General features: G+C 41.5%; 1 protein-coding gene across 1 annotated transcript in view; it reads right to left on the reverse strand.

Moving 5' to 3' along the window:
* Window positions 1-886: 886 nt before the first annotated feature.
* Window positions 887-13,280, reverse strand: part of USH2A (usherin) — a 788,115-nt gene continuing 775,721 nt past the window's right edge. Inside the window, exons 70-71 of the mRNA XM_029229459.1 lie at window positions 2,615-2,836; window positions 887-976 (exon numbers count right to left, since the gene is read on the reverse strand). Of these exons, the coding sequence (XP_029085292.1) occupies window positions 887-976; window positions 2,615-2,836 (312 nt within the window). The remainder of the gene's footprint in view (window positions 977-2,614; window positions 2,837-13,280) is intronic.

Consider the following 13,280-nt stretch of genomic DNA (forward strand, 5'->3'; position numbering starts at 1 on the left):
AGGCTAGTTAAAAAATGCAAATAAAACAGTAGTTTCCATGTGAAATGTGCCAAGTTGAAGATATCAATAGTCCTGGGTATTCAGTGAATTGAGAGAATTTTATGTAAAGTACTGATTAGAGTTTCAAAACTATGTAAAATATCAAACCCCTTCATTTTTCTCCTTGAAATCTATAAATTAGCTGTTTATTCCTTAGTTTTTTAGAAGATTCATAAATGTAAGAACGGACATTGATTTACAAGGTTATGTGGTTTGGTAAATATTTATCCCTAAACATTGTAATCAAATAGAACCTACAGCCAAATGTGTAGCCTCAATGCAGAGTTTGTTCTTCTCTTATGTGTTTCAGCTTGATCTGAAATTGGGACTTGATTTTGCAGCTCTTATTAGAACTGTTCCTCACAGGATCATGTCAACTTTCATGGAAATAGGGGAATGAAAGCAGAAGCAGTGCTGTGCTGCTCAAAGAAGCAGCAATGACATCCCCTCAGAAGAATCCTGAGTTTTTAAATTAGTAACTTCATTTACCAGTAGCAACTGTGGGCCAACTCGAAACTGCCACTGGTGATTCATGTAAGCAATGGCGTCACTGCCAGATGAGCCAAGTAAAAGTTATATGCTTATTTAGCTTCCACAAAATAAGGAGAGCAAAATAAGTATTTTCATACGGACATAAAATTTCAGAAACCCCACATTTCAGACAGCCAGAAAAATAACAGTTCTTAGACCTCTACTAGGGGGGAACAATTTCAAAAACACTCCTCATTTCTTTCAAGGATTATAGGATAACAAGCAATGGCTTTTTAGCATTTGTGATGTGTGATAACTCAGTGGGGATGGGGTGTGGAGCCCTCATCCAGCTTTATATCTTACAGGTTTCCATCCTTTACAGGTGGGTGTCGGTGAATGTGGTGTGTTCCTTAGTCATAGAGCTGAAACCCTTGATAGCATTCATCAGGTCCTCTTCATCCGCATACTGAAAAAGACACCAATCATCACTGGTTAGGATGTTGCTGGCAATAGTCTTATGCAAAATGTATTAATATATCATTTGAGCGTTACATTGTACCATATCTTAACCTTTCAAGCCTCAGTTCCCTCATCTGTAAAGTGGGGACGTTTTTATATGATTTCATTCAAAATTAAACAGAAGAGCCAGAATGCAAGCTGTTATGCTCCATTGTGTCTCACTCTCTTACTGTATTTTATATTTATTGAATAGGGCTAGTAATATTGATTATAATGTTATAATGAACAGATAGTTTGCCGAGTATGGGCATCTTGAAAAGCTTTCACTGAATCACTTTGCATACTGCCTATTACCAGTATGGTCAAAAGTAAGCAAAATGGCAATATAGTATAATAGTGAAGAATGGGGGCAGTGTAATCAATGTTTCTAAGATCCCAATTCCACAAAAAAATTACTCGCTGTGTGTTCTTGGGTAAGGGCACACATTCATCTAAGCCCTCAATGTATTATGTTGAACTATATGAAACTGCCATTTTGCATGTCAAATATGAGCAATTAACAATTATTTATGTTTCAACCTAATATAATTATTCCTGATATTTAGAAACTTTAGATCCAAAATGGAATCATGGAATTCAATAGTTGTAACAACTTCAAACAGCCCCATGATTTTTAAATGCTTATCATTTATCATCATTCTAAGCAAACCAGAAGGACTGTAAATTTTAGTTTTTGTTGTGATTGGAACCTGGAGCCAGGAAACTTGCTTTATTCTTTGCCATTAGTTAAGAAAGGTTTCATGGAAGTCATCAACTTTTCAGTGAAGGAAAAGTGAGAAGTGGGAGAGAGAGAGATGAGTGAGAGTCCAAATGCAGAAGCAGACAGTTGAAAGAAATGGAGGTGACGACTTCTGGCTCAGAGGAGTAAGCAGAGGGGCTAAGTTCTTAGTTGGCCATCTATTTATTATCCAACTATTCCAAAGGAATGGTACTCCCTCAGACATGTAGGTGGTTGGCACAATGAAGTGTGATGGTTGCCAAAAACTCTAGGACTTTATTCATTTCAGCCACTAGGGGCTCAAAATAAATATTACATAATGACGACGTTAACTCTTTTGTACCCCCGGACTGAAATTATGAAAAACAAAGTTCATAAATTGTAATGCCCTTATTTATCATAATATTCTGAGTTTCTTGGAAAGAAACTATTGATCCTATTGAGAGACTCTTTTTCTCCTCTAACCATAAACCAGAAGGAAAACACACTTCCTTTTCTTTTTTTTCTTTTTTTTTTTTTCCCTTTAGTAAAACAGGTGCTTGTACTTTGTGCCTCTTTTAGGCCAGTTCCAACGTTTTCAGTCATGTTCTGCCCAAGATAATGAAGTAGAGCCTGTTTGTCTATTCACTTATGCATGAGTTTATTTTTTGAGCATCTGTTGTGTGCCAGAAGAACAAGACAAAATTTCTACCCTGATCATCAAGCAGGTAAACAAGTTGTTGCAAAATAATTGGGTAAATGGTCAGAGGGATGCACTGAGTGCCGTGCGGCCATCCTTCAACGAGGCACAGGAAACTCCATGCCATCTCTTTATCAATATACTTCTGGAATGTTTAGCAAAGGCTCTGGATGAGGAAATTGACTCACCAGTCCGCTCTCATGGCCCATGATGGTTTCCCACAGCGAGTCGTCAATCAAGACCTTCTTGTCTTGAATGTCTATGAGCTGACTGACACTACGGTGGAGAGAGCCTTGGGAATAGGTCTGGCCGACTTGGCTCTGACTTGGGATGTGCAGTACAGACAGGCTCCGGTTGCTCCCAATACTCACAGGTGTCCCAGACCGGGGGATTTTGGTATCAGCTAAGCCCTGAAAAAAAAGTTACTGTTGGTGACTAAGGTCTAAAGAAAATACTCTTGAAGTAGGATAGAAAATCATGTGTCACATGTCATCAATGAAGGGAGCGCTGTCCCCATCTCCTCCTATGGAACTTAGCTCATCAATGAAGGGAGTGCTGTCCCCATCTCCTCCTATGGAACTTAGCTCATCTGGAATCCTGTGGCCCCTGGATTCTTGGTAAAGGTGAGATAATAAGCTGATGGCCACGTTAGATGGCCAGCATTCTTAGTGCCCCAAGAGTTCACATACTGGTGCTTTGGCTATTATCCCTGTGGACTAGGGCTGCTGCATCGCAAAGCAGTAGGGTGAGGGGTCGGGTTAGCAAGGTAGTCTCTTCATGGGTGTCAGCACAGAGCCTCCTTCTTGAGAACAGCCCTTCCCCAGAGCAAAATTAGCAGTGTTCTCTCATGGTCAGTCACTAAGTGAGCACAATTGTATTTCACTTTAAAATTCCTGGATTTATGTAGGGAACCTGACTCCTCCCTCCCTCTTTTCTCATTCCACATTGTTCCCCTTGTTATAGGATTCCAGCCTCCAAAATAAAGAGGACACACAAAGACATCAGAAAGACAAAGGCACTCTATGATTAGGATCTAGAATGTGCCATTAGGAAGTGTAGCTGCTCTAAACATCTGAGGGTTCTGATTTAGCTGATTTAACCAATCAGTGAAGTGTTCTGCTTTTCACCGTGCCACCGACACACCATGCAAAGATCGTGCATTCATGCAGCACACAGAGGTACCTCAAAGTGCATGGTGTAACTTTTTAGGGTAACATTGCTTGACACATCAGATACATCAGCCACGGAGTCAAACTGAAAACAAAAGTGGGGTATCAGCGTTTGGAACGTTTTTAAACAAATTCTTTGGAGGGAGGAATCAAGATGGCAGAACAGAAGGACGTGGAGCTCACCTCCTCCCACAAATACATCAAAAATACATCTACATGTAGAATAATGCTCATGTAATACCTTACTGAACTAGGGCAATAGATATCAGACACCCAGAAGTGCAAGAAAGAACTCCACATAACTGCGTAGGGCAAAAGAAAAAAAGGAAATTGGGATGGACCTGCGCCCCTAGGAGGGAGCTGTGAAAGAGGAAACGTTCCTACATCCTAGGAAGCACCTTTACTGGTGGGGAGATCAGCTGGGACAGAAAGGGAGCTTCAGAGGCTCGGAAGAGAGTACAACAACTGGTTGGCAGCAGGCAGAACAGAGAGATGGGCACAGAGGATCGGTGCTACCTTGGGGCGATCCCCAGCCCAAGATGCATGCCTACTGGTATGTGCAGGGCTGGGTGCTGAAACTCAGGCTTCAGAGGACAGACCCGGGGAGAGGACTGGGGTTGGCAGCATGGAGACAGCCTGAAGGGGCTGGAGTGTGGTATGGGCCACAACTGGGGTGTACACAGAAGAAGCCTGGGCCTGCCATAGAGGCAAAGTGCCATTGCTAAAGGGCATGTGAAGGGAGGGGTGAAGCCTGCCATAACAGCCTCTTTCTCCCTGCTGCCTCTACGAGTTCTGGCAGCAGGACAGTGGGTGCTCCCATGGCTCAGACAAGTCCAGCCTCAGCAGCTGTGGGCTTTGTGGTCAATGTGCTTGGAGGCGGGGCTGGGGTCTGGGATGCTTCCATAGCTCCCATGGCAGGTCCAGGTGTGTGACTACTGCGGTCCTGGTACCCAACTTCAATGGATCGGCACCTAAGGATCTGTGCTGGTGGCTTTGTGAACACAGTGCCTGAGGGACAACAGGGAGAACTGCCTGAATTCCCACAGTGGAGGTGGTGCCGAGGGCAGTGCCAACCACGGTGTACTTTACGAGCCTGCACAGGTGACACCACAGAGCACACTCCCTGGTAGATAGCTCCCGCAAAGAAAGACTCAGTGGCCCCTCTCCCAGCGGGAGCACTCCACTCCCGTCTACCTCACACTGCAGCTCAGAAACCATTCTGAGGGCTTCTACTCCAACAACTCAGGAGCAGACTCTGCCCCTGACAGGGCAGTGACAACCACAGAGCAAAGAGGAGGCCTGCTAAATATCTAAAGGTGCAAGAGAAAAACAAAGAGTTAATTACAAGCAAACCTCCATAAGGCTATCAGCTGCTTCCTCTACAGAAATGTTGCAGACCAGAAGGGAGTGGCAAGATATATTCAGTCCTGAAAGGGAAAAATACGTAACCTAGGATACTCTAGCCTGCAAGCTTATCATTTGGAGTAGAAGTAGAGATAAAGAATTTCTCAAACAAGCAAAAACTAAAAAAATACAGCAATACTAAGCCTATTCTAAAGGAAATATCAAAACGTCTTCTCTAAATAGAAAAGAAGAATCTATAGGAAACAGAAAATCTGTTTGAAACTAAATCACTTAAATAAGCCAGTACACATATTAAAAGAAAAAATTTCTGTGAAAGCAATGATAACCAAAAGGATGAATAAAGGATGAACATGAAGGTGTAAAAGAAGGCATCAAAATCATAAAATGTGGGAGAGGAGAGTATGAAAATGAAGATTTTTTTTTCCAGAATGTGTTTGAGACTATATGACTACCAGTCTAAAATCAGTAGATATAGGAAGAGGCTAATATACTTGAAAAACAAGGTAACTAGAAATAAAAAACATACAATTAATTCACAAAAACCAAAAAGAACACAAGAATAATACAAAAGAAAATCATCAAACCACAAAAGGAAAAACAAAAGAAAAAGAAAGAGACAAAGAGAAATACAATATCAATGGGAAAACAAGGTTTAAAATGGCAATAAAATATCAATAATTATCTTAAATGTCAATGGAAAAAATGCTCCAATCAAAAGACATAGAGTAGCAGACTGGATATAAAACAAGAGCCTACAATATGCTGCCTACAAGAGACCCACTTTTGGGCAAAGGACACACACAGGTGGAAAGTGAAGGAATGCAAAAAGATATTTCACGCAAACAGAAATGACAAGAAAGTGGGGGTCGCAATACTCATATCAGACAAAATAGACATTAAAACAAAGTCTAAAAAGAAAGATAAAGAAGGACACTGTATAATGGTAAAGGGATCAATATAAGAGGATATTACACTTGTCAACATATATGCACCCAGTATAGGAGGACCCAAATACATAAAACAAATACTAACAGACATAAAGAGAGAAACTGATGGGAATACAATAATAGTAGGAGACTTTTAACACCTCACTCACATCAATGGAAAGATTTTTAGACAGAAAATCAATAAGGCAACAGAGCTCTGAAATGATACAATAGAACAGTTAGACTTAATTGATATTTTCAGGACATTACATCTTAAAAAAGTAGAATACAAATTCTTTTCAAGTGCACATGGAACACTGCCTAGGATTGACCACATACAAGGGCACAAAACAGTCAACAAATTTAAGAGTATATAAATTATTTCAAGCATCTTTTCTGACCACAATGGCATGAAACTAGAAATCAACCACAGAAAAAGAAATGAGGAAAGAAGAAAAACAATTACATGAAGACTGAACAACATGCTATTAAAAAGCCAATGGGCCAACAATGAAAACAAAGAAAAAATTCAAAAATACCTTGAGGCAAATGACAATGAAAACACAACCATGCAAAATCTATGGGATGAATCAAAAGAAGTTCTCAGAGAGAAGTTCATAGTGATACAGGCCTTCCTCATAAAACAAGAAAAGTTGAAAAAAGCCTAACCCATCACCTAAAAGAATTAGAAAAGAAAAAAAGAATAAACAAAACCTAAAGTCAGCAGAAAGAAGGAAGCAATAAAGATCAGCGAGGAAATAAATAAAATAGAGATTTAAAAAAGAACAATAGAAAAAAATCAATAAAACCAAGAGCTGGTTCTTTGAAAGGGTGAACATAATTGACAAACCTCTGGCTAGGCTCACCAAGAAGAAAAGAGAGAAGACTCAAATAAAATAAGAAAGGAAAGAGGAGAGAGCACAACTGATACTGCAGAGATACAAAAAACCATAAGAGAATACTATGAACAAGTATATGCCAACAAATTTGGCAACCTAGTAGAAATGGACAAGTTTCTAGAAACATACAGTCCACCAAAAATGAATGAAGAAGAAATAGATAACTTGAAAAGACCAGTCACTAGAAATGAAATAGAATTTGTAATAAAAATACTCCCTACAAACAAAAGTCCAGGACCAGATGGCTTCACAGGCAAATTCTACCAAACATACAAAGAACTTACACCAATCCTTCTCAAACTTTTCCAAAAGACTGAAGAGGAGGGAACACTCCCAAAGACATTCCATGAAGTCAACATCACCCTGATACCAAAATGAGATAAAGACACCACCAAAAAAGAAAATTACAAGCCAATATCTTTGATGAATATAGATGCAAAAATTCTCAACAAAATATTAGCAAACCAAATAGAACAATACATAAAAAAGATCATACACCACAACCAACTTGGATTCATCCCAGGGTCACAATGATGGTTTGACATATGTAAATCAATCAATGTAATGCACCACATCAAAAAATAAGACAAACACCACATGATCATCTCAGTAGATGCAGAAAAAGCATTTGATAAAATTCACCATTGATTCATGATAAGAACCCTTACAAAAGTGGATAGAGAGGGAACATATCTCAACATAATAAAAGCTATTTATGACAAACCCATAGCCAATATAATACTCAATGGTGAAAAGCTGAAAGCGTTCCTGCTAAAATCTGGAACAAGACAAGGATGCCCATGGTCACCACTTCTATTCAGCATAGTATTGGAAGTCCTAGCCACAACAATTAGACAAGAAAAAGAAATAAAATGTGTTCAGATTGGTAGGGAAGAGGTAAAATTGTCATTATATGCAGATGACATAATACTACATAGAGAAAACCCTAAAGACTCCACACAAAAACTACTGGAACTGATAAATTCAGCAAAGTAGCAGGATACAAGATTAACATACAGAAATCGGTTGCACTTCTTTATACAAACAATGAAATATCAGAACGGAAATGTAGACAAACAATACCCTTTAAAGTTGCATCAAAAAATAAAATAAAATACTTAGGAATAAAACTCACCAAGAAGGTGAAAATACTTATATGCTGAGAACTACAAAACATCAATAAAGGAAACTGAAGATGATAAAAAGAAATGGAAAGATATCCCATGCTCTTGGCTTGGAAGAATTAATAGTGTTAAAATGGCCACACTATCCAAAGCAATCTATAGATTTAATGTGACCCCTATCAAATTATCCAGGACATTTTTCACAGAACTAGAACAAATTACACTAAAATTTATATGGAACCTAAAAAGACCCAGAATTGCCAAAGCAATTCTCAGGAAAAAGAACAAAGCAGGAGGCATAACCCTCCAAGACTTCAGACAATATTGCAAAGCTACAGTTATCAAAACAGTGTGGTATTGGCAGAAAAAAGACACATGGATCAATGGAATAGAAGAGCTCCAAAATAAACTCACACACCTATGGACAATTAATTATCAACAAACAAGGAAAGAACATACAATGGGGAAAAGAAAGTCTCTTCAGTAAGTGGTGTTGGGAGAGTTGGACAGCCACATGCAAATCAATGAAGTTAGAACATACCTTCACACCATGCACAAAAATAAACTCAAAATGACTTAAAGACAAATATAAGACATGACATCATAAAACTCTTAGAAAAGAACATAGGCAAAACAGTCTCTGATATAAATCATACCATTTTTGTAGGTCAGTCTCCCAAGGCAATAAAAGTAAAAACAAAAATAAACAAGTGGGACGTAATCAAACTTATCAGCTTTTGACAGCAAAGGAAACCATAAACCAAATGAAGAGAACCTACAGACTGCAAGAAAATATGTGCAAATGATGTGACCAATAAAGGGCTTAATTTTCAAAATATACAAACAGCTCATACAACTCAATAACAACAAAACAAACAAACAACACAATTAAAAAATGGGCAAAATACCTAAATATACATTTCTCCAAAGAAGACATACAGATGGTCAATAGGCACATGAAAAGATGCTCATCATTGCTAATTATTAGAGAAATCAAATCAAAACTACAACGAGGTACCACCTCACACCAATCAGAATGGGCATCATTAAAAATTCTACAAATAACAAACGCTGGAGGGGGTTGTGGAGAAAAGGGAACCCTCCTACACTGTTGGTGGGAATGTCAATTGGTGCAGCCAATACGGAAAACAGTATGGAGGTTCCTCAAAAAACTAAAAATAGAGTTGCTATATGATCCAGCAATCTCACTCCTGGACATATATCCAGACAAAATTATAATTCAAAAAGATACATGCACCGCTATGTTCATAGCAGCACTATTCACAATAACCAAGACATGGAAACAACCTAAACATCCACCAACAGATTGACAGATTTATGGATAAGGGAGATGTGGTGTATTTATACAATGGAATATTACTGAGCCATAGAAAAGAGTGAAATAGATGCCTGGGTGGAGGACAAGATGGCAGAGTAGAAGGACCTGAGTTCACTTCTTCTCAAGAAAACACCAAAATCACAACTAACTGCTGAACAACCATCGACAAAGAAGACCGGAACCTAACAAAAGAGATATTCTACATACAAAGACAAAGAAGAAGACACAATGAGATGGTAGGAGGGGTGCATTCATGATACAATCAAATCCCATACCTGCCAGGTGGGCAACACACAACTGGAAAATAATTATATCACAGAGGGTCTCCTACAGGAGTGAGAGTTCTGAGCCTATGTCATGCTGCCCAGTCTGGGGGTTTGGCCTCAGGAGGAGCAGCCCCCAGAGCACTTGATTTTGAAGGCCAATGGGACTTGATCGCAGGAACTCCATAGGACTGGAGAAACCATAAGCTCCACTCTTGGAGGGCACACACAAGGTCTTGTGCACCCTGGGACCCAGGGAAAAAGCAGTGACTTCATAGAAGCCTGGGTCAGACCTACCTGTTGGTCTGGGAGGGTCTCCTGGAGAGGTAGGGGGGTAACTGTGTCTCACTGCAGGGACAAGGATACTGGTGTCAAGGTACTGGGGAGCACTTATTGGTATGAGCTGTCTGCAGGTCTCCATTTTGATGCCAAGAACTGGCCACACCCAACAGCCTGCATGTTCCAGTGCTGGGTCGCCTCAGGCCAAACAACCAACAGGGCAGGAACACAGCCTCACCCATCAGCAGACAAGCTGTTTAAAGTCTTCCTCAGTCCACAGCCACCTCTAAACACACCTGATGATATGGCCCTGCCCAACAGAGGGACAAGACCCAGCTCCAACCACCAGTAGACTGGCACCAGTCTCTCCCACCAGGAAGCCTGCCCAAGCCTCTTAGACCTGCCTCACTCACCAGGGGACAGACACCAGAAGCAAGAGAAACTACAATCCTGCAGCTTGTGGGACTGCAAACACAGAAAGTTAGACAAAATAAGATGGCAGAGGAATATGTTCCAGACGAAGGAACAAAATAAAACCCCAGAAGAACAACTAAGTGAAGTGGAGCTAGTCAATCTATCCAAAAAAAGACTTCAGAGTAATGACAGTAAAGATGATCCAAGATCTCAGAAAAAAATGGAGGAACAGACTGAGAAGTTACAAGAAATGCTTAACAAAGAACTAGAAGATCTAAAGAACAAAGTTGAACATACAATAACTGAAATGAAAAATACACCTGAAAGAATCAATAGCAGAATGAATGAGGCAGAAGATTGGATACGTGAGCTCAAAGGCAGAATAGTGGAAATCACTGCTGTAGAACAGAATAAAGAAAAACGAATGAAAAGATATGAGGACAGTTTAAGAGACTTCCTGGTGGTGCAGTGGTTAAGCATCTGCCTGCCAATGCAGGGGACACAGGTTAAAGCCCTGGTCCCAGAAGATCCCACATGTGGCGAACCAACTAAGCCCGGGCGCCACAACTACTGAGCCTGCACTCTACAGCCCGCAAGCCACAACTACTGAGCCCACGTGCCACAACTCCTGAAGCCCGCACACATAGAGACCATGCTCTACAACAATAGAAGACACTGAAATGAGCAGCCCATGCACCGCAATGACGAGTAGTCCCTGCTCACCGCAACTAGAGAAAGCCCACTTGCAGCACCGAAGACCCAACACAGCAGGGAGGAGCTTCAAGGTGGCAGAAGCATAAGACGTGGAAATCAACTTCCTCCCCACAAATACAACAGAAATACATCTACATGTGGAACTACTCCTACATAACACATACTGAACACTGGCAGAAGACCTGAGACCTCCCAAAAGGCAAGAAACTCCCCACATACCTGGGTAGGGCAAAAGAAAAAAGAATAAACAGAGATAAAAAAGAATAAACAGAGACTGGTGCAGGGATGGGACCTGCACCAGTGGAAGGGAGCTGTGAAGGAGGAAGGGTTTCCACACACTAAAAGCCCGTTCGTGGGCAGAGACTGCAGGTGGCAGAGGGGGGAGCTTTGGAGCCACGGAGGAGAGCGCAGCAACAGGGGTGCAGAGGGCAAAGCGGGGAGACTCCTGCACAGAGGATCAATGCGACCAGCACTCACCAGCCTGAGAGGCTTGTCTGCTCACCCGCTGGGGCGGGAGGGGGCTGGGAGCTGAGACTTGCGCTTAGGAGGTCGGATCCCAGGGAGAGGACTGGGGTTGGCTACATGAACACAGCCTGAAGGGGGCTAGTGCGCCACAGCTAGCTGGGAGGGAGTCGGGGAAAAAGTCTGGAGCTGCCGAAGGGGCAAGAGACTTTTTCTTGCCTCTTTGTTTCCTGGTATGCAAGGAGAGGGGATTAAGAGCGCTGCTTAAAGGAGATCCAGAGACGGGCGCAAGCTGTGGCTATCAGTGCGGACACCAGAGACAGACGGGACACGCCAAGCCGGCTGCTGCCACCACCAAGAAACTTGTGTGCAAGCACAGGTCACTATCCACACCTCCCCTCCTGGGAGCCTGTGCAGCCCGCCACTGCCAGGGTCCTGGGATCCAGGGACAACTTTCTGGGAGAACGCACGGCACGCCTCACGCCGGTGCAATGACACACCGGCCTCTGCCGCCTCAGGCTCGCCCCTCATCTGTACCCCTCCCTCCTCCCAGCCTGAGTGAGCCAGAGCCTCTGAACCAACTGATCCTTTAATCCCGTCCTCTCTGAGTGAAGAACTGATGCCCTCAGGTGGCCTACATGCAGAGGCAGGACCAAATATAAAGCTGAACTCTGGGAGCTGTGCAAAAAAAAGAGAAAGAGAAATTTCTCCCAGCAGCCTCAGGAGCAGCAGATTAAATCTCCACAATTAACTTGATGTACCCTGCATCTGTGGAATATCTGAATAGACAACAAATCAACCCAAATTGAGGATGTGGTCTTTGGGAGCAACAAAACATATTTTTTCCCTTTTTCTCTTTTTGTGAGTGTGTATGCTTCTATGTGTGATTTTGTGTGTATAGCTTTGCTTTTACCATCTGTCGTAGAGTTCTGTCTGTCCATTTATTGTTTTTATTACTTAAAAACATTTTTTCTTAATAATTATTTATTTTGTATTTTAATAACATTTTTATTTTATTTTATTCTTTCTTTCTCTCTTTCTTATTTTTTCTCCCTTTTATTCTGAGCTGTGTGGATGACAGGCTCTTGGTGCTCCAGCCAAGCGTCAGGGCTGTGCCTCTGAGGTGGGAGAGCCAAGTGCAGGACACTGGTCCACAAGAGACCTCCCAGCTCCATGTAATATCAAACAGCGAAAATCTCCCAGAGATCTCCATCTCAACACCAAGACCCAGCTCCACTCAACAACCAGCAAGCTACAGTGCTGGACACCCTATGCCAAACAACTAGCAAGACAGGAATACAGCCCCACCCATTAGCACTGAGGCTGCCTAAAATCATAATAAGGCCACAGACAGCCCAAAACACACCACCAGACGTGGACCTGCTGACCAGAAAGACAAGATCCAGCCTCATCCACCAGAACACAGGAACTGGTCCCCTCCACAACCCACTGAACCAAACTTAGCCACTGGGGACAGACACCAAAAATAATGGAAACAACACACCCGCAGCCTGCAAAAAGGAGACCCCAAACACAGCAAGTTAAGCAAAATGAGAAGACAGAAAAACACACTGCAGATGAAGGAGCAAGATAAAAACCCACCAGAGTTAACAAATGAAGAGGAAATAGGCAGTCTACCTGAAAAAGGATAAAGAATAATGATAGTAAAAATGATCGAAAATCTTGGAAATAGAATGGAGAAAATACAAGAAACGTTTAACAAGGACCTAGAAGAAGTAAAGAGCAAACAAACAGAGATTAACAACACAATAAATGAAATTAAAAATTCTCTAGAAGGGATCAATAGCAGAATAACTGAGGTGGAAGAATGGATAAGTGACCTGGAAGATAAAACAGTGGAAATAACTACTGCAGAGCAGAATAAAGAAAAAAAGAATGA

This window comes from Monodon monoceros, unplaced genomic scaffold (genome assembly GCF_005190385.1).
Source record: "Monodon monoceros isolate NGI ecotype Baffin Bay Population unplaced genomic scaffold, NGI_Narwhal_1 Super_Scaffold_18, whole genome shotgun sequence".
Classification (NCBI taxonomy): domain Eukaryota; kingdom Metazoa; phylum Chordata; class Mammalia; order Artiodactyla; family Monodontidae; genus Monodon; species Monodon monoceros.